Source organism: Lasiosphaeria miniovina (assembly GCF_030549165.1).
Source record: "Lasiosphaeria miniovina strain SMH2392-1A chromosome Unknown B0T26scaffold_8, whole genome shotgun sequence".
NCBI lineage: Eukaryota > Fungi > Ascomycota > Sordariomycetes > Sordariales > Lasiosphaeriaceae > Lasiosphaeria > Lasiosphaeria miniovina.
In genome coordinates this window covers 3,277,428-3,301,479 of record NW_026848227.1, presented here as the reverse complement: position 1 = coordinate 3,301,479, position 24,052 = coordinate 3,277,428, and the positions used below count along the sequence as shown (strand labels likewise).

Sequence of the window (24,052 nt, the reverse complement as noted above, 5' to 3'; positions counted from 1 at the left end):
GGCCTACTGCCCTGGCTTTGCCTGTAACCTTGTCTCGTTACGACAATTACGCAAACAAGGCCTTTGGTGGGATACTAGCCCTGGCAATAACTACATTCGTAGAGCCAACCATTCGATTATCTGCCAATTATCAGATCAATACGGCCTCAAGGCTAGCCAGATTCAACACCAATCCTAGCCCAGAACACCACAAGGCAGCCGATCAAGTACTTCACTACCTTCATAATACCCGAACACTAGCCCTACAGGTAGGGGGTGAAGACGACTTTGTTGTGGCTAGCGATGCCTCCTTTGCTGATAATTCGATCGATCGGAAAAGCTCACAAGCCTATACCATGAAACTGTTTGGTGGCCTAGTTGTTACGATCCTGGTTCAAAGTTGCAGAGGGCGTTGCCCGCCCGCTGCAGATTGGCTGGAACGGCAGTTAGGGTGAGGCTCTCGCCAAGAGAAGGTGCATCCAATTAGGGAGTGCTTAGTGGGGCCAGTGCCAAGGTGTACTGAGCATGGCTGAGCTCAGTAGGATCAGTGCCGAGACCCACTGAGCGCACTGAGCAGGGAGCTCAGTGGGGATCAGTGCGTCTAGGACTGAGCACGACTGAGCATGTAAGGCAGGAACTCTGATTGGTTGCTCATAGTTCTATATAGGAGCTGGCAGCACGCTCTCTCTGGGAGAACGGTTCTGCAGCTATCAATGCATCTGGTTAAGCATACATTGGTTGTGTGTTGAAAGCCTGTCTTTCGCAATCTGTGCACGATACTCCTTGTCTCCTGTCATCTCCTACCTGCCGTCCAGACCCCCACAATCCTAGGCCGGGCCTAGCTCCGTGGACCTGTTGTCCGGATTGTAACACTAGTCCGCTGGAGGGCTAATAAGCAAGACACTGTTACTACCTCTACAACTGAGGCTGAGCTTCTCGCCCTGGCTCAGGCTACAAAAGAAGGCCTTTTCGTAAGCCGTCTCTTGGCTGAATTGTCCGTCCAACTGCACAACCACCACATTACAATTCAGTGCGATAACACACAAACTATTCGGCTTGTAATGGCTGAAATAGCCACACTCCAAACAAAACTACGGCATGTGGACATTCACAACCATTGGCTTCGCCAGGAAGTAAACAGCAAAAGGATCAAGATTGAATATACACCTTCAAGCAGTATGACGGCTGACGGCTTGACTAAAACCTTGACTTTTCCACTACACCAACGATTCCTACAGCAAATAGGGGTTACCGAGCCAAAAAGGCAGCAAAAGGAAACGCCCCTAGAAGGAATCGAACCCTCGACCTTTTCCAATACGCCAACCTCATAGAAGCTAATATGAATAAGTCCAGATCCAAACTCTGTTGGATCTGAGGGGGTGTGTCAGAAAAAAGGAGGGTTCTAGAAGGTGCTGGAATCATGGATTTGTCACTATTAGCCACAGACGCGCAATAACCTCGCCACCTAGCCATGGCTATAAGAAATACACCTTGATAGCCAAGCCAGCCAGGCCAGTCAAGATAGTACAGCTGGCTCGGGCAGTACAGAGGCTACTAGGCCGGCCCGAGGTAGTAGTGTTGACTGTCACGAAGGAGAGGATTCGACTGGCATAACGCTCAATATAACCGTAATCTGTATTGTGGAATCTAAAGCTAAGGAAGGAAAAGAGGAAGGAAGCAATTCGCGGGCGCAGGGCGCGGGGAAATAGGTGTAGGCTACAGGGCTGATGTAAGGAAGCCGAATGCGCACAGACCACAGTCTAAAAAAGGATGCACCTAACCAGGGCGCAGTATACGTCATTGACACCACCACGGCACCCGCCGTGACATCCCTCGAGTCGGAAAAAGCTTCGTCCCGAAGCTTAGGTAAAATTATCAATCAATTCATCCAAAGCAGTGCTGTCAGTTGAGTGCCGCAGGCATCGCTCAAATCGTCGGAATCGTTCAAATCCGGGCTTTTCGCATTTGACACAAAGGTGTTGCTGACGGTCCGTCAGGAACAGTGTTGACAGGTGGCCAAGGCTGTCAGGGACTGTCAGGCTTGTAAGGTCGGCTGGCCGATGTGTTGTACAGACAAAGGAAAGGTGGCTTGTCCGGGCGCGCAGTGGCTTGATAAGCTGTTGTCGGAAATGCCCTGCAGGGAGCAACAGGACTGCGCAGGGCATGTTGTCGGTAGACTGGCTGCAAGGCAGGCATGCAGGTCTGTAGAATGAAGTCATCACTAAGATAGTCTGGAAGGTCTGACTTGAATCCTTTGGTGTTGAGGGGTCCGACTGTCAAGACAGGGCAGGGCGCAGTTGTAAAGGATTGAGGAATGTATGGTGTTTCGACTGGCTGTATTCCGACAGGTCGAAAGTGTAAGGGAGCACGGGCTCCACAGGATGCTGGGGTTGGTAATTATTAAGATAGAACAAAGGGCAAGCTCCTATTGCACGGGTAATACAGTCAAATCGGAATGCCACTCAAAGTATATGAGTGCAGTGAATGTGTATTGCTTGCTTGAAGAACCAAGCAAGAACTATCCCACTGGCCCGTGGTCCCGAGACTTGCGTGTCACGAATCCCTGTTCGTACTGGTTGGGAAGCAGGGCAGGGGTGGCTGGACCCGCCTCGGCTAGTCACGTTAAAGGAGGGGCTTGGACCCACAGTTGCTCTGTTCTGTGGAGAACAGAGCAGAAGGACCCGCATTTGCTCTGCACGGTGGAGTACAGAGCAACAGTTGGTTGGCTGCTCTGTAGCTCTGTCGGAGAGCAACAGAGCAACGCTCCAATTGGACCAGTCTAGATAGATATATACGATGACCGTGGCACCGGTCTTAGGTAGTTCTTGCTTGGTTCTTCAAGCAAGCAATACACATTCACTGCACTCATACACTTTGAGTGGCATTCCGATTTGACTGTATTACCCGTGCGATAGGAGCTTGCCCTTTGTTCTATCTTTATAATTACCAACCCCAGCATCCTGTGGAGCCCGTGCTCCCTTACAGACAGACGACCCTAACAGTCGAGTGGTTTGTAATATTGCGGTCTCGGGACGCCGGGCGCGCGGGACACTGTCCCGCGTCCCCGACCTTAAGTGGTCCCGAACCTCGGGATCCAGGGACACTTCTAATTGGTTCTTTTCATGGGACGCTCCTGATTGGTCCACACCAAACTGAGCATGCCCCCACTATTGCGCATTTTGACAAGGATTCGTAACTTAGGTAGATAGACTGCCGGTCTTTGACTGGCCACGCCATAGCTCTAGAGGCTGCATGCGTGTAATGAAGAAGAAAGAAAAAAAAAATGCTTCTTTTGTTGTTTTTTCTAAACCGGCCTTAGGTAATTGGTCTACTATCTCGTTACCAACGATCCCAACGTGGCTAGGGCACCAGTGAACTTCAACTTTGTGGCCATTTTGGACTAGTAACCTGACTAGCCTTTGGGCCATTTTTGCATGATATGAAATAGTAGTATTCTTACGTTATAGTTGTTACAAGCCTTTTCGAATTGAATTTGTGACGGTAGGATAGCTGCTTCCACTTTTAATGCCCTGTAGAGAGAGTTTTTGAACGCTCCCAGCATCTGTTTTACAGCTAGGTTCTGTAACCGTTGGTATTTTTGGACTAGCTGCTGTTGGTAGTAGTGGCTTTGGCTGTCTTTATAGCCTTTCCACCATAGTTGGACGCCGTAGTGGGCTACTGACGTAATACAGACCACGTATAACGTAATCTACCACCTAGCGAGCCACACCACCTTAGCGAGCCAAAATTCCCCACTTCCCTGGCCCCCCTAACTTACAACAAAATATCCCCACTAACAACTACTTATTCTTACAAACTCGAGCGTTGTGATCCAGGGCACCACAAATACTACACTTTGGTGGGGCTCGACGGCATTTTTGGCCAGTCCAGCCGCCTTGGCTTTCCATAAGAGCCTCTGCACCACCTTGGTCAATGTCACAGCGGGTGCCGTGGTGGTGTCAATGACGTATACTGCGCCCTGGTTGGGTGCATCCTTTTTTAGACTGTGGTCTGTGCGCATTCAGCTTCCTTACGTCAGCCCTGCAGCCCACACCTATTTCCCTGCGCCCTGCGCCCGCGAATTGCATCCTTCCTTTTTTTTCCCTTAGCTTTAGATTCCACAATACAGGTTACGGTTATATTGAGCGTTATGCTAGTCGAATCCACTCCGTGACACTTCTAGCCATTTCATTGTACAAATCCTCGTACTACTAAGAAAGTCCCCTAGGGCCCTTTTTCCCTCGGTGGTGTAGAATAGTATTTGGAGTGTAAGAGGGTATTTTTTCAAGGCCTTTGTCAAGGCCTTGCGCTCGATAGTGTTTTGCACCGTAGTAGTAGGTGTGTAGGTGTTTGGTTCTCCAGACACTCAGGGCATTCGTTACTATCCACTTTCCCAATCTTCGCTAGATGACTAGCTAAGAAGCCAATCCCGGTCTTCAACTGCATATAAGCTGACTGATTTGGTTGAGGTAGTAGTGGTATTGTGGGCTTGAAGCTGTAAGTGATTAAGTCCCGGGCTATCCTTCTATAGTGTGTGCCTCAGCCTTTGGATTTTTGTCCTATTACTTCTCTATCTTCTTAGCTTAGCCAGTCGGTTTTCCAGGCTTTTTTTCAATAAGGTCTTAGCTTGTCTTCATAGGTAGGCTAGTGATACATATGCTTCTTTTGTTATTTTTTTTAGTCCGGCCTTAGCTAATTGGTCTACTGTCACGGCCGGCTTGGAATGAGGGCGGAACTCCTCTATTGGGCGCTATAGACGAAGATTCTAAAGTAAAGGGAAAAGGGAAAAGAAGCTCAAAAGCCTCCCCTCGCGAGATTCTTCCAGGGCGTCTCAAGGTGGGGCTCTGGCTGGTCGGGTGGATCCACCCAACTGGCGTCTGATTAGTCAGAGCGTCTGGGAGGCCTGGAGGACCAGGCCCTCACATCTACTATCTCCTTACCAACGATTCCAACGTGGCTAGGGCACCAGTGGACTTCGACTTTACGGCTTTTCTGGACTAGTAGCCTAACTAGCCTTTGGGCCCTTTTTGCATGTATTGTTACGGCACGGCCGAACTATGGTCCGTGGTGCCGCAACTATGCAATGAGGCTGCAAGCCCCACTTGCAGCCCTATTCCTGATTGGGACTAGTGCGGGGTCAGCTACATGGAGGGGTCTACAGTGGTGGCCGTGACACCTAACACCACAAAACTAACGCCTGCACACCTCGCAGGCTTTTTCTTTTTCCTTTTTCTTCTTTAGTTTAGTTACTTACGAATTCAGCCATCATCTACTTGTAGCTGTGCCTCTTGTATTTGCCTGCCTTCACATGTATGTGTAGCCTTCTAATTCCTAGATTGCCGCTTAGCTATCCACGAAGTTATAGAAGGTAGTAGACGTAGTTGTAGACGTAGTAGCCGTAGTAGTGGTAATTCTTTGGGCCTCTTTTAGGGCTTTGATAATCCCGATGACATCTGCGTCTGCCACTTCGATGGTTGGGCCCATATTCCACGATCTGGCCACTATAGGTGCTAAGTTCGCGCTCAGTCGGCATAGGCCGGCTGAGTTAGTGATTCGGCCCTCTATAAAGCCTTGTGACCCGTCTGTGTAGAATACTACCATAGTAGCCTTTGCAGTGGGCGCCATGGTTGGTTTGAGGCTCTGAAGTAGTTTTAGGTGGTCCTTTTGACTTGTTTTTTCCCACCCTCTTTGATAGTGATTTTTGCTTGGATCTTCTGCTCCCACGGCTTTACCCAGTGCGCTAAGTGTTTCTCAATATTCCAGCTTGTTGTGACTAGTTTATTCAGCCTTGTGACGAGTCTAAATAGCTTTGTGGTGGGTTGTATGCTTGGGAGTATGCCATAATCATCCCCTTCTTGTAGCTCGTCTCTTACTTCTTTGTAGAGGGCTTCTTTTATAGGGTGACTTTCTTGAAATAGTAGTATTCGTAGGCTATAGTTGCAAGCGTTTTTATTACAAACCACTCGACTGTTAGGTTCGTCTGTCTGTAAGGGAGCACGGGCTCCACAGAATGCTAGGGGTTGGTAATTATGAAGATAGAACAAAGGGCAAGCTCCTGTCGCACGGGTAATACAGTCAAATCGGAATGCCACTCAAAGTGTATGAGTGCAGTGAATGTGTATTGCTTGCTTGGAGAACCAAGCAAGAACTATCTAAGACCGTGGCTACGGTCGTCGTATATATCTATCTAAGGCGAACCAATCAAAGCGTTGGTCCTGGGTGATCAGTGCGGTCAGTGTGCTCAGTGCGGTCAGTTTTCTCACTGATCGCCCTGACCATACTGATCGTACTGACCGCCTCGTTATTGGCTGCACTCGAGGGAAGCGGGGAACTACCCCACTTCCTTGCGTCAGCCAATAATGGGAGGCTCCGTGCAGCCTCCTGTGAGCCTGAACTAGGATCGTAACAGTTTTCGAATCGAATTTGTGGCGGTAGGATAGCTGCTTCCTCTTCTAAGGCCTTGTAGGGAGAGTTTCTAAACGCTCCCAGCATCTGTTTTACAGCTAGGTTCTGTAACCGTTGGTATTTTTGGAGTAGCTGCTGTTGGTGGTAATGGCCTTGGTTATTCTTATAGCCTTTTCACCATAGTTGGACGCCGTAGTCGGCTACTGACGTAATACAGGCTACGTATAGTTGCCTTAGTGCCCTGAACGATAGTCCCTTTTGTGATGTACCGAGTCTTTGTAGTATTACAAACCACTCGACTGTTAGGGTCGTCTATCTTTAAGGGAGCACGGGCTCCACAGGATGCTGGGGTTGGTAATTATGGAGATACAACAAAGAGCAAGCTCCTATCGCACGGGTAATACAGTCAAATTCGAATGCCATTCAAAATGTATGAGTGCAGTGAATGTGTATTGCTTGCTTGAAGAACCAAGCAAGAACTATCCAAGACCGTGGGTACGGTCATCGTATATATTGAACTGTGTAACCAATAACAATGGTCCCACTGGCCCATGGTCCCGCGTCCGGGTCGTCGCCCGACCGGAACTGTCCCGCGTCCCCGAGCTCCAGAGCTCGGAACCCTGGAACGCTCCTGATTAGCCCGCGCCAAAAGTGCATGCCCCACCTTTGTGCATTACCACAGGGGATCCACAGGGATTCGTGACATATAGGCCATAGTAGACGGCCCTAGCCGCCTCTATTCTCTTTTCCACGTGGGTTTTGAAGTCCAGTTTTCTGTCTAGAAATACCCCTAGCTAGCGGACTACTTCTGCTGGTTCAACCACCAAAGAGCCAATATTTATTGAGTCCGTTGTGGGCTTTCTTTTATTGTGGAAGTGTATATGCTCTGTTTTGGCTTCGTCAAATAAGATGGCCTTTTCTTTAGCTAGTTGGAATAATTGTTGTGCGATCCCTTCTAGTTGTCCACAGTTCTTGGTTGCTGACGTTGACGATACCGATATACTGAAGTCGTCGATATACGATAGTTGTAAATCCTGTTGAGCCGTGATGGCCTCAACGTATAGTAGAAATAAGATTGGCGATATTGGTGAGCCTTGTGGGATTTCAGTGTTAACTGCCGTACTTGGTTGTACGTGGCCTTCAAAGGTCAGTTGGATTTTCTGGCCAGTGCAAAAGGAGTCCACCCAGCCAACCAGGCTTTCTGGTAGGCCACGGTTCTTGAGTACAGTTATTAGCTGTAGTTTGGATACGTGGTCAAACGCTCCCTTCACATCTAGGAAAATTGTAGTGGTTATAGTTTGTTGTATGTGTTGTAGTAGTAGTAAAACCGTGTCTATTGCAGACCTTTGTTTCCGGCCACCTAACTGTGTGGGGTTCATGTTACGATCCTGGTTCAGGCGCGCAGGAGGCTGCACGGAGCCTCCCGCCATTGGCTGACGCAAGGAAGTGGGGTAGTTCCCCGCTTCGCTGAAGTGCAGCCAATAACGGGGCGGTCAGTACGATCAGCAAGGTCAGGGCGATCAGTGAGGAAACTGATCGCACTGAGCACACTGACCGCACTGATCACCTAGGACCAACGCCCTGATTGGTCCGCCTTAGATAGATATATACGACGACCGTAGCCACGGTCCCAGATAGTTCTTGCTTGGTTCTCCAAGCAAGCAATACACATTCACTGCACTCATACACTTTGAGTGGCATTCCGATTTGACTGTATTACCCGTGCGATAGGAGCTTGCCCTTTGTTCTATCTTCATAATTACCAACCCAGCATTCTGTGGAGCCCGTGCTCCCTTACAGACAGACGACCCTGACAGTCGAGTGGTTTGTAATAGTTTAGCAGTTCAGAGCCATTTTTTGGCTAGGTAGCTCAGTCTTGTTGTGTAGATCTTTTCTAGGGTTTTACTCAAACATTTGAGTAAAGTTATAACTATATAGGCCTTGGTATAGTATAATCTCCCTTTTTGGGTTTAGGTAGTATAATTCCAACGCCTTGTTTCCAGGAGTCTGGATGGGTTCCACAGTTGAAGAGAGATTTGTAGATTTGGTTCAATAACGTCGGTATGGTGTTACGATCCTGGAGTCTGCAGGAGGCGCTGGAAGCCGACTGTTGATTGGGCAGCACTGGCGGGCAGGACAGGCCCCACATGAGCTCGGTGCGGCCAATCAGGCGGCGCTCAGTGCGTTCGGGTGCTAAGACTGGGAAGACCCACTGAGCAGAAAGAACAGCCAATCAGGAAAGTGCTCAGTTACCATTGAAAGCTCAGTCGTCCTTGAAGACTGAGCGCCCCGGAGGCCCTGAGCACTGTAAGGGAGAACCCTGATTGGTCCGCCTTAGATAGATATATACGGCGACCGTAACCACGGTCCTAGATAGTTCTTGCTTGGTTCTTCAAGCAAGCAATACACATTCACTGCACTCATATACTTTGAGTGACATTCCGATTTGACTGTATTACCCGTGCGATAGGAGCTTGGCTTTTGTTCTATCTTCATAATTACCAACCCCAGCATCCTGTGGAGCCCATGCTCCCTTACAGACAGACGACCCTAACAGTCGAGTGGTTTGTAATAAGACATAGAAGCCTTCTAGCCCAAATACCTCGATTACTTGAATATCAAGGTCGTTGGCTATATCATATCTTGGTGTGAATTTTAGCTCACTGTTTTTTCTACAGTAGGCTATTATTCTAGGCCTGTGGCCTTTTTCCAACGTTGGTTGTGGTAGAACAGTTGTCACGGCGGGTGCCGTGGTGGTGTCAATGACGTAGTGCTGGAGTGTGGTCTGTGCGTACCTATCACGTAGTCTGCACCATACCTAGAACCCCGCGCCTTGCCCGCTCCCCGCAACGTCTTCCTTTTCCTTCTTTAGCTTTAGATTCCACAATACAGGTTACGGTTATACTGCGTGTTATGCTAGTCGAATCCTCTCCTTCGTGACAATAGTGTGAAAATCTGGGTGGTTTATTGCGTAGTATCCATCTTCCTTGTTTCTAGGATAGTGCGGTTCTTGTAATAGCACTGTAGTGGTGTTATCATATACATTTAGTTTTTATTGCTCGTACCACCTCGCAGTCCAGGCTTGTGGATTCGTGGCTATTACCGCAGTTTTTGCACTTTCTTTCTAGGTGTTGGCATGGTCCTTGTTCTTCACAACTCTTGCAGTAGACGTGGCGACCCAACAAAGAAATCGCCCCACAACGAAATCTCTGCCCCTGTCATCTAATTTCCCGCCCTTCAACTTCAACACAACACAACTTCATCAATTCAGGCTCGAATAGCTTCAAAATACATCATGTCGAACCGTCGAGAGCAGCTAATTCAATCTGCAATACTTGCAGTTGAACAGGGCGCATCGCAGAAGCAGGCCGCGCATGACTTCGGGATCCCTCCTTCTACCCTCTGCAAACGCATCCACGGGGCAGAAAATCGAGCACAAAGTAAACAAGCCGAAAGAAACCTCTCCAATGCGCAGGAAAGCTTCCTAGCCGACTGGTGCCTCAATGAGGAGGCTGCAGGCAGGGCTCCTAGCCGTCGTCAGGTGCAGAGATTCGCTCAAGCTATACTCAATGAGGCCGGCACGAAAAAGACCATTGGGGAGCGATATGTGGACCGCTTCCTACGCCGCAACCCGGCGGTAAAGATGAAGAATTCAACCTTGTTGGAATCCTCTCGAGTCTGCGGATCTACTCGTGAAGCTTATGAAGCTTTCTCCAAGCGCCTGGCCTTCCAAATCAAGGATAAAAAGGTCATCCCGGCCAACATCGCTAATATGGATGAGCACGGCATGCAGGAGCTCGAGAACCGGGCCGGAAAGGTCATAGGAAGCTCCCTGACGAACCGAACCTACGTGAAAAGCTCTGATGCAACAACCTGGGTTTCAGTTATCGAATGCGGCACTGCTGAGGGCGTTCGTTTGAAGCCCGTGATCATATTTACCGGGGCCAGTCTTCAAGGACAACACTTTCTTGATAACTTCAACCTGACGAAGGAATTCCGGGAATGGAAGTACGATTACTCAATTACAGGCTGGAGCAACGCCAGTATTGCGCTGAAATGGCTCAAAGAGGTCTACCTGATCCAAACAAAGCCTCAAAGGCCGGGCGAATGGCGTATACTGATCCTTGACGAACATTCGAGCCATATGAACGAAAAATTCATGTTAGCGGCCTTCCAAAATAAGGTCCAGTTCGTCTATTTACCTTCTCATACATCGCACAAGTCTCAGCCTCTCGATCGCTCGGTCTTTTCACCTTTAAAGACCTATTTTAGGGAAAATACCAAGGCCCTCGCGAGCTTCACATCGTCAGCTCCTGTCAACAAGGTTCGGTTCCTTTACTGCTACAGAGATGCCTCGGGTAAAGGCATGAGTGCCCGTAACATCATGTCGGGCTTCAGTAAAACCGGGATTTGGCCCTTCAACCCGGCTTATTTACTTGATGACCCTGAGGCGGTCAAGGACAATGAGGCACTCCCGGCCCGGCCTTCAACACCGCCGACGACGGCCCCGAACGACGATGACAGGCTCTTCAAAACACCGCACGGCAGTCAGGACATCAAGAAGTACCAGGACAGTATTCGGAATGCCCTCAGTCCGGCTCAGCGGCGTGTGCGGGCATTGTTTACTAAGGTCGGGAGGTCCCTGGATCTGAAGAATACAGAGATCGCGTCTTTGAAGGCACAAATTACGCATCTCACAACCGAATTAGAGGCTTCAAAGCCTCGCACGCGTAAGAGGGTATATGAAGATGGAAATGAGCGATTTGCACGTATAGAGGACATCGCCAAGGCACAAAAAGCTAGTCAAATACTCCCAAAGCGGAAAAAAACGGCCCGGGCAGAAAGCCAGCCACATGCAGTCGAAGATGCCCGGGAAATAATCGCCCGTGGGCTCGAACAATATAGACAGGCCGAAGAAGAGGATTGAGTATTTTTTTGCTAGTTATTTTGTGTAGAAATGGATAATTTGCGCCCGTGGAGTGGGTGTGGGCATGGCGTGGGCCAATTTCGTTGTGGGGCGATTTCTTTGTTGGGTCGCCACGTCTAGTGTGTGTTACTGTAGTGGCCTTTGGCGCATCACTTACAGGCTACTGGCTGTTTACAGGTGTTTAGGTTATGTCCAAATCCTTGACATCGCGGGCACTGCGTTGTAGTGCTAAAAATCTTGTATTTTACTACCTGTAGGCAGCCTGGAAACCCGACTAGCTAGCCCAAGAAGATAGGGAAGCAGTAGGACAAAAATCCAAAGGCTTAGGCGCACACTGTAGAAGGGGTAGCTCGGGACTTAATCACTTACAACTTCAAGCCTACAATACCGCTACTACCTTGACCAAATCAGCCAGCTTATATACAGTTGAAGGCGGGATTGGCTTCTTAGCTACTTATCTAGCGAAGATTGGAAAAGTGGAAAGTAGCGAGTGCCCCGGTTGTCTGGAGGACCAAGTGCCCACACATCTCCTACTACGGTGCAAAAAGTACTCCTTCACAAAAGCTCTGAAAAACTACCCTCTCACACTCCAAATACTATTCCACACTACCGGGGGGGAAAAGGCCCTAGGAGACTTCCTTAGTAGTACGAGGATTTGTACAATGAAGTGGATGGAAGAAGTGAGGAAAGATTGATCTATTTTCTTTATCCTTTATTTTTATCCATATATTTTCTCATCCAGTTGGTTGGTCCTAGTGGTATAACACCACACGAGGATAGAACAGCATAATATTACAAATCACTCGACTGTTAGGGTCGTCTGTCTTTAAGGGAGCACGGGCCCCACAGGATGCTGGGGTTGGTAATTATGAAGATAGAACAAAGGGCAAGCTTCTATCGCACAGGTAATACAGTCAAATCGGAATGCCACTCAAAGTATATGAGTGCAGTGAATGTGTATTGCTTACTTGAAGAACCAAGCAAGAACTATCTAAAACCGTGGGTACGGTCATCGTATATATCTAACTGTGTAACCAATAACAATAGTCCCACTAGCCCGTGGTCCCGAGACTTGCGGTCTCGGGACGCTGGGCGCGCGGGACACTGTCCCGCGTCCCCGACCTTAAGTGGTCCCGAACCTCGGGACCCAGGGACACTTCTAATTGGTTCTTTCCATGGGACGCTCCTGATTGGTCCACACCAAACTGAGCATGCCCCCACTATTGCGCATTTCGACAAGGATTCGTAACATTCCGCTTGTGGTTGGTTGGGTAGTGGGTCTAGCCGTTGTCTTTCGTTATCGACGTTGAAGATATAGAAGCTTTCTAACCCAAATACCTCGATCACTTGAATATCGAGGTCGTTAGCTATATCGTATCTTGGTGTGAATTCTAGCTGACTGTTTTTTCTAAAGTAGTCTATTATTCTGTGTCTCTGGCCTTTTTTCAACGTTGGTTGTGGTAGAATTGTATGGAAAGCTGGGTGATTTGTCGCGTAGTAGCCATCTTCCTTATTTCCAGGGTAGTGCGGTTCTTTTAATAGCACTATAGTGGTGTTCATTTCGGATGCTTGTTGTAAGACGGTATGGTGAGCTCCGCTCTGTCTATTGACATTGTGTTGTAGTACTGATATAGGTTCTATCATATACACTTGGTCTTTACTGCTTTTACTACCTTACAGTCTAGGCTTGTAGATTCGTGGCTTTCACTACAGTTTTTGCACTTTCTTTGTAGGTTTTGGCATGGTCCTTGTTTTCCACAACTCTTGCAGTAGTGTGTTGCTGTAATGGCCTTTGGCACACCACTTACAGGCTACTGGGTGTTTACAGGTATCTGGGTTATGTCCAAATCCTTGGCATCGCCGGCACTGCGTTGTAGTCTTAAAGATCTTGTATTTTACTAGTTTTAGGCCGGTACCTTTGATATTGAGGCCCTGGAGACAGGCTTTTTCATCCGCTGAGCTCTCTACTGCGAATACTATAGAGCCTGTAGCCTGTCTTTCTTTTGGTTCAACTAGCCATCTTGGTTGGCCCTGGATGTCTATGTCGTTAGACTCTCAGTATTTGTGTTTAAACTGATTGGATTTGTTGTTATGTAGGTGGGTTGGGACGTTATGGGCTACTAGTTTCTTCCAAGTAGTGGGTTTCTTCTGGTTTGCTATGGGCCAGTGTTTCACTACTTCGATCCACTGGTCTTCAGCGTTCAAGAAGGCCTCTGGGGTGTTGTTTTGGGTGGTTGTTACCACTACGTTACCCTTTTCTGTCAGGCGTACTTAGGTAACTGCGTTATGTTGTAGTGCCTCGTTGAACTGGTCCCTTATTGTCTTTGGGACTAGTTTTTTTTTTTCGTTGAAGTGGTTATCAGCTAGCTCAAAGACTATTTTATTAGTGTTTAGTGTGACGAAACTGGTTCGTACTGGACTGGCTGCAGAAGGCAGACGCCTCAGGCAAGACTGGGGGCCCCGCTTGTCGAGCGCCAATCAGACGGTGCACGGTGCCAAGAGGGCTCTTTGCACCAGGCAAACGGAAGGACGGCCAATCAGGGGTGGCCCGGTGCCAGATGGCCCAGCACGCTAGCAGTGCCCGGCGCCGGGCAGCTCCTTCCTGTCGGGCAAGTAAGAGCGCAGCTCTTACTGGCCCGCCATAATTAAATAAATACGATGACCGTATCCACGGTCTTTGATAGTTCTTGCTTGGTTCTTCAAACAAGCAATACACATTCACTGTACTCATACACTTTGAGTGGCATTCCAATTTGACTGTATTACCCGTGCGATAGGAGCTTGCCCTTTGTTTTATCTTTATAATTACCAACCCCTAGCATTCTGTAGAGCCCGTGCTCCCTTACAGACAGACGACTCTAACAGTCGAGTGGTTTGTAATATTTAGCTGTTTTGTCTTCGCCTTCGTCTTTGTCTTTGTCTTTGCATTTGTAGTGGTTTTGGCTTTGGCAGTAGTTATATAGCCAGGGTTTAAGCCAGATACTAGTGCTTGTTCATAGGTAAGTTTCTGGCCCTGTGTTACGATCCTGGTTCAGGCGCGCAGGAGGCTGCACGGAGCCTCCCGCCATTGGCTGACGCAAGGAAGTGGGGTAGTTCCCCGCTTCGCTCAAATGCAGCCAATAACGGGGCGGTCAGTACGATCAGCATGGTCAGGGCGATCAGTGAGGAAACTGATCGCACTGAGCACACTGACCGCACTGATCACCTAGGACCAACGCCCTGATTGGTCCGCTTTAGATAGATATATACGACGACCGTAGCCACGGTCCCAGATAGTTCTTGCTTGGTTCTTCAAGCAAGCAATACACATTCACTGCACTCATACACTTTGAGTGGCATTCCGATTTGACTGTATTACCCGTGCGATAGGAGCTTGCCCTTTGTTCTATCTTTATAATTACCAACCCCAGCATCCTGTGGAGCCCGTGCTCCCTTACAGACAGACCACCCTAACAGTCGAGTGGTTTGTAATACCCTGCTTTTGGCCTTGGCCTTGGTTATAGTTGTTCAAAGTGTTTTGAAGGTTCTGTACCTCTTTGTCAAAGCTGTTCTGCAGTGTGTTGGCCTGTTTTACCAAGGATAGTGCAGCTTGTAGAAGGCTTATTACTGCTCCCTGGGTCTCTCTGGCTGTGCTAGTTGTACAAATTCAGTAGACTTGGGCTGGTTGGCCCTCTGGCTTCAAGGGCACTTTACTAGTTACAGTAGTGGTTTTTGTGTATATTGTGCTAGGGGAGGGGGGGTAGAGGTGTGGCCAGGGGTTACCTCCCTGAGGCTGTTTCCAACGCTTGTTAGCCCCCTAGGGCTAGAGCCTGTACTACCACCTCCTACAATCACATAGTTTTCAGAAGACGTAGTATGTTGAATAATTGGTCGGTTGCTACCTCCTTCCGGATTGAGCTCACTGGCCTTATGACTATTGGTTAGGCTAGAACCCCCGGTGCTAGCACCTCCTCCTATAGTGCCACCGGGACTAATTTGGCCAGGCCGCCCGTCTTCTGAAGTACTGTGTGTTGTAGCTTGTTTAGTGGCTTTGGAACGTACCAGTGTTCGGCTTGCTACATTCATAGCAACTGCTACGGCTATATCAGTGGCCTGTAGTTCCTTGATTGTTTGTGAGCTTGCAGTACGCCTAGATTTAGGCCACGTCATAGCCCTAGAGGCTGCATGCGTGTGATGAAGAAAAAAAAATCGCCATTAGCTATGTAGTCTCTGTAATAGTGGCTTTGGTGAGCGTTGTTGAACCCATTATTTCTTGTTGTTGGTTGGCTTGTTGACTGGTTGAAAGGTTTGTTGTTGTGAGACTTTAGAGTGGGGCTTAAACGTGGATCTCCTGTGAGTCGGATGGATCGGATGGAAGCGATAATCGCGTCGCGTGAACGCATTAGTTTGGTGGAGTTTTTGCGCGGCGTATCCACCCTGGGGTGTTGTTTTTTGAAATAGTGAATAAACTAGTTATAACAAGCTGGAATATTGAGAAACTCTTAGCGTACTGGGTAAAGCCGTGGGAGCAGAAGATCCAAGCAAAATCACTATCAAAGAGGGTGGGAAAAAACAAGCCAAAAAGACCACCTACAACTACTACAGAGCCTCAACCCGACTATGGTACCTACTGCAAAGGCCACTATGGTAGTATTCTACACAGACGGGTCACAAGGTTTCATAAAGGGCGGAATCACTAACTCAGCCGGCCTATGCCGACTGAGCGCGAACTTAGCACCTATAGTGGCCAGAGCGTGAAACCTGGGCTCAACCATCGAAGTGGCAGACGCAGAGATCATCGGGATTATCAAAGCTTTAGAAGAAGCCCAAGGAATTATCACTAATACGTCCACTACGTCTACCACTACGTCTACTACCTTCTATATCTTCGTGGATAGCCAAGCGGTAATCCCAGGCTAGAAGGCTACACATACCATGCAAAAAGGGCCCAAAGGCTGGTCAGGTTACTAGTCCAAAAAGGCCACAAAGTCGAAGTCCACTGGTGCCCTAGCCACGTTGGAATCGTTGGTAACGAGATAGTGGACCAACTAGTCAAGGCCGGCTTAGAAAAAACAACAAAAGAAGCATATGTATCACTAGCCTACCTACGAAGACAAGCTAAGACCTCATTGAAAAAAGCCTGGAAAACCGACTGGCTAAGCCAAGAAGACAGGGAAGTAATAGGATAAAAATCCAAAGGCTTAGGCACACACTATAGAAGGGTAGCCCGGGACTTGATCACTTACAGCTTCAAGCCCACAATACTACTACTACCTCGACCAAATCAGTCAGTTTATATGCAGTTGAAGACCGGGATTGGCTTCTTAGCTAGTTATCTAGCGAAGATTGGAAAAGCGGAAAGTAGCGAATGCCCCGGTTGTCTGGAGGACCAAACACCTACACACCTACTACTACGGTGCAAAAAATACGCTATAGAGCGGAAGGCCTTGACAAAGGCCCTGAAAAACTACCTTCTCACACTCCAAATACTATTCTACACCACCGAGGGAATAAAGGCCCTAGGGGACTTCCTTAGTAGTACGAGGATTTGTACAATGAAATAGCTAGAAGAACCCAAGAAAGATTGATCTATTTCCTTTATCCTTTATTCATATCCCTATATTTCCTTACTCAGTTAGTTGGTCCTGTTGGGATAATGTTACGATCCTGGCTCAAGCGCGCAGGAGGCTGCACGGAGCCTCCCGCTATTGGCTGGCGCAAGGAAGCGGGGTAGTTCCCCGCTTCACGCGAGTGCAGCCAATAGCAAGGCGGTCATCACGATCAATATGATCAGGGCGATCAGTGGGAACTGATCGCACTGAGCACACTGACCGCACTGATCATCCAGGACCAACGCCCTGATTGGTCCACCCTAGATAGATATATACAACGACAGTAGCCACGGTCTTAGATAGTTCTTGCTTGGTTCTTCAAGCAAGCAATACACATTCACTGCGCTCATACACTTTGAGTGGCATTCCGATGTAAGGAAACCACCCTCGTAACCACCATGGCCACCGCCACCAGGGCCACCCTCGCCACCATCGCCACTATCGCCACCGCTAACAGGGCCACGCACTATCGCCACTACCACCCTTCCCACGCAAGGATGACTCGTAACTCCTTTCACGTGTATATAGACCCATGGCCTTCGCACACCTCTTTAGCTCAGGCCAGGTTGAAGTCTTACGCCAATACCAGTCATTGCTCGCCCTGCTTGTTGCTCCTATTGTGACCACCTTGATCAGGCGTACCTGCCTTCTCTTACATCCGATTTGACTGTATTGCCCGCGCGATAGGAGCTTGCCCTTTGTTCTATTTTCATAATTACCAACCCCAGCATTCTGTGGAGCCGGTGCTCCCTTACAGACAGACGACCCTGACAGTCGAGTGGTTTGTAATAGATAACACTACACTTTCCTTATTATTCAGGCCCGAGGGTGGTACAGTATAAGTCCGGCCAAAGGAACCCCATTACTATGAAACTATTACGTTAATAAGGCCACGTGCCTAACGATGTACTTAGCTCTTGCTTTCTTTATTTCCTACTAGTATACTAGGTAGATAGACTGCCAGTCTTTGACTGGACACGCCATAGCCCTAGAGGCTGCATGCGTATAATGATGAAAAAAAATAACGTATCCTCAGAGAGAAATTAAATATATATAAATTTATATGATATATAGATTGAAGTTAGTTATGGAAAAAGCTAATTGTTACGATCCTGGTTCAAAGTTGCAGAGGGCGTTGCCCGCCCGCTGCAGATTGGCTGGAACGGCAGTTAGGGTGAGGCTCTCGCCAAGAGAAGGTGCATCCAATTAGGGAGTGCTTAGTGGGGCCAGTGCCAAGGTGTACTGAGCATGGCTGAGCTCAGTAGGATCAGTGCCGAGACCCACTGAGCGCACTGAGCAGGGAGCTCAGTGGGGATCAGTGCGTCTAGGACTGAGCACGACTGAGCATGTAAGGCAGGAACTCTGATTGGTTGCTCATAGTTCTATATAGGAGCTGGCAGCACGCTCTCTCTGGGAGAACGGTTCTGCAGCTATCAATGCATCTGGTTAAGCATACATTGGTTGTGTGTTGAAAGCCTGTCTTTCGCAATCTGTGCACGATACTCCTTGCTCCTGTCATCTCCTACCTGCCGTCCAGACCCCACAATCCTAGGCCGGGCCTAGCTCCGTGGACCTGTTGTCCAGGTTGTAACACTAATACTCGGCGGATATATGAATATATATAAACCTTATAATTGTATATATAAATTCCTTATAAACTGCGGTAAGTCGCTGATCGTAACCGCTTCTTTGATTCCAAGCGGTCGGCACTGGACCTCTACGCGTTTTCCTGTGCGCCACTCTCGGCCAAGCACAACTATTAATGGGAAGCCAATGAGATCGGCATCTGTTAGCTTCCATGGCAAGGTCGCCCTTCTATCGTCAATGATAGCATCAAATTGCCCTTCCATGGTCCCTAGGTCTCTGATAACGGTCTGATAAACCTCCAACGCATCCCCCTCATGTTCTCTAGCTGGAACGATTACACAGGAATAAGGCGCGATGGCGATGGGCCAGTTCAGCCCTCTCCTGTCTGCCAGGTGCTCTGCAACGGCGCCAATTATCCGAGAGATGCCGATTCCATAACAGCCCATCTGCATTGGAATGCCCGACGTCGAGGGAGGTATCGTGATTTTTGCATTCAGCGGCTCAGAGTATCGTGTACCAAGGAGGAACGTATGTCCGAGCTCCATCGCCCGTCTTACGTTCAGCGTTCCCGAGGAGCATTGCGAACACCGGTCGCCATCACGAACCCGAAGGAGGTTGAGGGGTCCAAACTCCTGACCCCCTCCGGCGTGAACAGACACGGCCAAGGGTGGTTCTGGCAAGTTGAGTCCTTCGGGCCAAGCTGACATCCCTAATTCCCCAACAATTTTGTCAGACAGGGAGAGAGGGAGCCTGCCGTCCACTATGTTCAAGAGCCTAGTTGCTGTTCTTGTCTCACTGCCAAGAGCAGCCGACCACAACGACTGGATGCCCTCGACCCCGACGACCAAGTCGGGGACTATGGATCTCACGGCAGATATGTTGATGTCCTTATCTGAATAGTCCCGTATTTTGTCTGCGCTTCCAGGTTGCCGGGCGCTTCTAGGGTACCAAACATTGACCAACGTCGATCCGTCTTTGGAGATGCCTCGCCAGATGCCCAATTGAGCACCGGGAGACGCCTCCTCGCGTACTCGTACATTGGCGATTTCCTCGTTGATTGCGTAGTCACACTTACTACAGCTGACAACCTGATCTTCTCCAAGTGGCATGGGTAGGTGATATTCGTGGCTCAGGTTGCCTCCCATATCGCCGGAGCTTGCCTTGGCTGCAAGCACAGGTAGCTTTAGCTCGGAAAATATTTCAGAGTACGCCGTTCGGACACTGTGGTATGTTTCAGTGGCCGAGTCGAGACTCCTGTCAAAGGTGTAGAGATCCTTCATCGTGAACTCCCTCCCCCGGAGTAGACCATGACGGGGGCGAAATTCGTCTCGGTACTTCCTCGTAATCTGGTAAAGTCGGAGAGGAAGCTCTTTGTATGACTTCACTGCCCGGGCTACAAGTGCTGTAATCTCCTCTTCGTGTGTCGGCGACAGCAAGTAGGCCACGTCTTTGCGATCCGAGAACCTGAAGAGCTGTGAGAAATGGTGAGTATTTCATCATCAGTCAAGAACAATATATCCCAGGTGGAGACGAACCTCTGAAGCAACATTCTGGAGACGCCCACTCTTCTCCCACAAGGCTTCAGTTGATATGGACGATAGTGAGACCCTCGAGGCCGCTGACCGACATCCTGCATTAGTTTGGTGTAAACACAACTGTGCCTCAAAGGAGGGACCTACATAGCGATTCTTCCATGTGCCTCGAGACTACACCCTCGACCTTGTCTTGGACTCGTCGCCCCAAGGGAAGAAGGTGGAATATGCCCGAATGCGACTGGCGCAGGAACCCAGCGCGAATCAACTTGGAATGACCATCTTCAGCTGCAGTTGCAGCAATTCCGCCGTTTGGCACCCATAGTTTTGAGAGCCTTGCAGCTGCTTGTAGAACCATTTGGATGGTTAATAGTCCCACCAATTTTGGCCAGTTAGGCTTTCGAGGTTTTTTTTTGTTGGCCTCCAATCTCGAGTCGCGCGACGGCGCGATATTCCGTCTTCACTCTATCCGTAATTTGGTAGCCGGTGGGGCCTGGGACAAGGTTCTTTAGGTACCTGTGCGTACCAAGGTATTCAGTCCTCTGTACGGAGTACCTAAAAGTTGAAGTGGTCTTGGCCCCTTGCCCTTGTAATGGTATCTGTCAATACATGGTAGTTAAGCAGTTTACGTAACACGGACCCCTGTCTTCAGATGGAGGGGCTTGTTTTTTTGCATTTCACTCCCCCCACCCTTCCAGAACCTCTATTGCCTGCCAATCAAAAGTTTTTCTTCTAAACGACTTGAAGCTTGCGCGACCCTATCAACTATTTTCCACGACTCCTGGACCTAACATTTCCGACCACAATAATAGCTGAGATCCAGAATGGGCCTGCTAAACAGAGCGGAGAAGAGGAAAGCGGCGGAGGCGTCTGGATTTGACGAGACTGCCCTTGCTCAGTTAACGTCTGAGATCGACAAGTCCCTCTCGCAGGCGGAAGCGCCAGCCACCAAGCGAAAGAAACAACGAAATGCCAATGACGGCGCAGTTTTGAAGACGCGTGAGGCTGGCCCTGCAGTCGCAAATTTCCAAAACGGACCGGACGGGCAAAAGAGCAAGCATTCGAGCAATTCAAAATCCAGTGCTCTTCTCGCCGAAATTCTTGTCCTCGGTGGGGATCAAGACGACTTTGACCTCGTCGCCAACATCGATTCAAGCGATGAGGATGGGCAGAACCTCAAGCCGGAAGCGTTACGAAATGCCCCCGTCGACAAGGCCTTCAGAGACGAGCTTGCAGAGTTTGCATTGAGCCTAGGGATTGGCAACGCGCCCCAGGATGACGACATAGATTCTGACGCATCCGAAGATTCATTCGAAGCTGCAGGCGAAGAAGATGAAGAGCAAGAGCAAGAAGCAGAGAAGGCCAGGCGCGATGCTAGCCCTCCACTGAAGGAAACACGCGGAGCAAAGCACTTAGGGAAGCTGGTGAGTACAAGCCTTTTCTAGGTGCTAAACAGCTTCAATAAGGGCATATATCTAATGGCACTCAGATATTCAAGCCCCGGCCTGATTGGCATGGTGTTAATGTGGAAGAGCTCCCCTCGAATGCTCCCGACAACACAAAGCCGTATTCATCTTCTATTGTCAATCTGAAGACATACGCCGAAAAGCTCCTGGATGAAGACTCTGCTAACTACAGCGCAATGAAGTCTTCGCTTTCGACCCAAAGGTTCATGTCCACAATAATGCTGTCTGGCACGCTATCGGACAAGGTATCTGCCTTGACTCTTGCAATCCAGGAGTCTCCACTCCATAACCGCAAGGCCTTCGAGAGTCTCGTAAACCTGGCCGGCAAGAAGAGCCGTGGCCAAGCGATTGCCGCCTTAGGCGCTCTTGTGGATTTGCTAGGTAATGGGGCAGTGCTCCCTGGCGACCGCCGCCTCTGCCCTTTCAACGCAGAGCCTGCGTTACTGGGCTCCTTGGACGGCCGTGGAAGCTCGCCTTGGATGCACGGACAAAAGCTCCCGGGAAAGCTGACCATGCCGCACTTGATGATGTGGGCATACGAAGACTGGCTTAAGGGCGCATACTTTCGGATCATCCAGCTTCTCGAGATCTGGTGCTCGGATGAGATCGAATATTCAAGGTCAAGAGCTTTGGATTTTATTTATGGACTTCTCAAAGACAAGCCAGAGCAGGAGGCAAATCTGCTTCGGCTTTTGGTGAACAAGCTTAGCGACCGAGAACGCAAGATTGCTTCACGAGCGTCGTATCTTTTGCTTCAGTTGCTCAACGTGCATCCGGGGATGAAGGGCATTGTCATCAGCTCTATTGAACAGGAGGTCCTCTTGAAACCTGGCCAGAGCCTACGCACCAGATACTATGCGATCAATACGCTGAACCAGACAATTCTGAGCAGCAAAGAACCGGCTGTAGCGGATACTCTGCTGCGGATATACTTTGAGATATTCCTCTCCCTCCTGAAGAGCGGGTCCTTAGGAGGTCTTGACGTTCAAGATAATATCAAAAATTCTAGTGCCAAGAAGTCTGATGGGGACCGGAAGAACAAGAAACGGAAAGTTCATGGCGCAGCGGACGCACCGACAAACGAGCAGGAAACGGCCCAAAAGCTCGTTTCCTCCTTGCTCACAGGCGTCAACAGGGCTGTGCCCTTCACCGATGCCGACGATTCCACCCTGGAGAAACACCTGGATACCCTTTTCCGAATAACTCACTCGTCAAACTTCAATACCAGTGTACAGGCACTGATACTTATCCAACAGCTTGCCGCATCAAAGCACCTGGCCGTGGAGAGATTCTATCGAACTCTATACGAATCACTTTTGGACCCTAGACTCGTCACATCATCCAAGCAAGCCTTGTATCTCAATCTTCTATTCCGCTCACTAAAGAATGATGTGGATGTCCGGCGTGTCAAGGCGTTTGTCAAAAGACTGCTTCAGGTATTGAACCTTCACCAGCCATCATTTGCCTGCGGAATTCTGTTCCTCATTGCCGAGTTGGAGCTCACTTTCCCCAACCTCTACGCGCTTCTGACCGTACCCGAAGACAATGGCGACGACAGCGAGGAGGTGTACCGGGATGTAACAGAAAACCAGTCTTTACATGACGTCACCTCCCAGGAAGTGGCCGCAACGACAAGCAGCCGGCGTATTGCGGGCTACGACGGCCGAAAACGTGATCCCGAACACAGCAATGCTAACCGAAGCTGTCTTTGGGAGATTGTAAGTTTCCCCGTGTACAGAGGGATCATGGCTTCAGAAATGGTTGCTGATAATAGACGCATCAGATCCCATTTCTCTCCCATTTCCATCCTTCAGTGTGTGTGTTCGCTGCCAATCTACTCGCCCAGCAAAAGACACTTCCCAAACCGGAGCTGGCAAACCACACCCTGATGCATTTTCTGGATAAGTTTGTTTACCGCAGCCCCAAGGCCGCCGATACCAAGCGGAGTGGTTCGATTATGCAGCCAGTGCTTGGCTCTGGTGGCCCTGCGCATGCTGGCAACTTGAGCAGCGCCAATGCAAGAAAAGTGCCTATTGTCAATTCGGCTTCATTCTGGAACCTGAAGCCGGAGCAAGTTTCGGCAGAAGACGCATTCTTCCACGAGTACTTTGCCCGGGTGGGCAAGCCCCAGGAAGAGGCGAGGGCCAAGAAGAGAGAAACCGACGGGGCTGAGTCCGATGAAGGGTCAGAACAGGAAATTTGGGAGGCCCTTGTCAACTCACGGCCGGATGTGGAAGGAGGCGATGGCGATGACGACTCTGAGCCAGATATGGGGGGCTACGATTCTGACAGCGATCTGGATCTCGATGACTCTGGCGACGAGATGGTGGGTGTCGGAGAGGAGAGCCCCAATGGGCACATGTCTTTTGAGGGGGTGTTTGATGATTCGCAAGACGACGAGCCCGAGTCCGAGGAGGATGATGCTGAAGTTGCGGAGCCAAAGGGGAAGAATGACGAAGGCAGACGCAGGAGGAAGGAGATGAAAGCCCTCCCAACATTCGCATCGGCTGATGACTTCGCCGAAATGCTAGCCGCTGAAGATAGTGGCTTGGACGACCAATGAAG

General features: G+C 49.4%; 2 protein-coding genes across 2 annotated transcripts; one reads left to right on the top strand and one right to left on the bottom strand.

Moving 5' to 3' along the window:
- Window positions 1-18,530: 18,530 nt before the first annotated feature.
- B0T26DRAFT_657110 (uncharacterized protein) lies at window positions 18,531-20,379 on the bottom strand (the record flags this gene model as incomplete). Its single annotated transcript, XM_060438757.1, has 3 exons — window positions 18,531-19,961; window positions 20,025-20,107; window positions 20,169-20,379. 3 exons carry the CDS (start codon window positions 20,377-20,379, stop codon window positions 18,531-18,533), a joined length of 1,725 nt encoding a protein of 574 aa, XP_060290703.1.
- A 466-nt stretch (window positions 20,380-20,845) lies between these two features.
- B0T26DRAFT_658862 (CBF/Mak21 family-domain-containing protein) lies at window positions 20,846-24,050 on the top strand (the record flags this gene model as incomplete). Its single annotated transcript, XM_060438905.1, has 3 exons — window positions 20,846-21,445; window positions 21,511-23,205; window positions 23,271-24,050. The coding sequence occupies 3 exons, from the start codon at window positions 20,846-20,848 to the stop codon at window positions 24,048-24,050; spliced, it is 3,075 nt and encodes a 1,024-aa protein (XP_060290702.1).
- Between the last annotated feature and the right edge of the window lie 2 nt (window positions 24,051-24,052).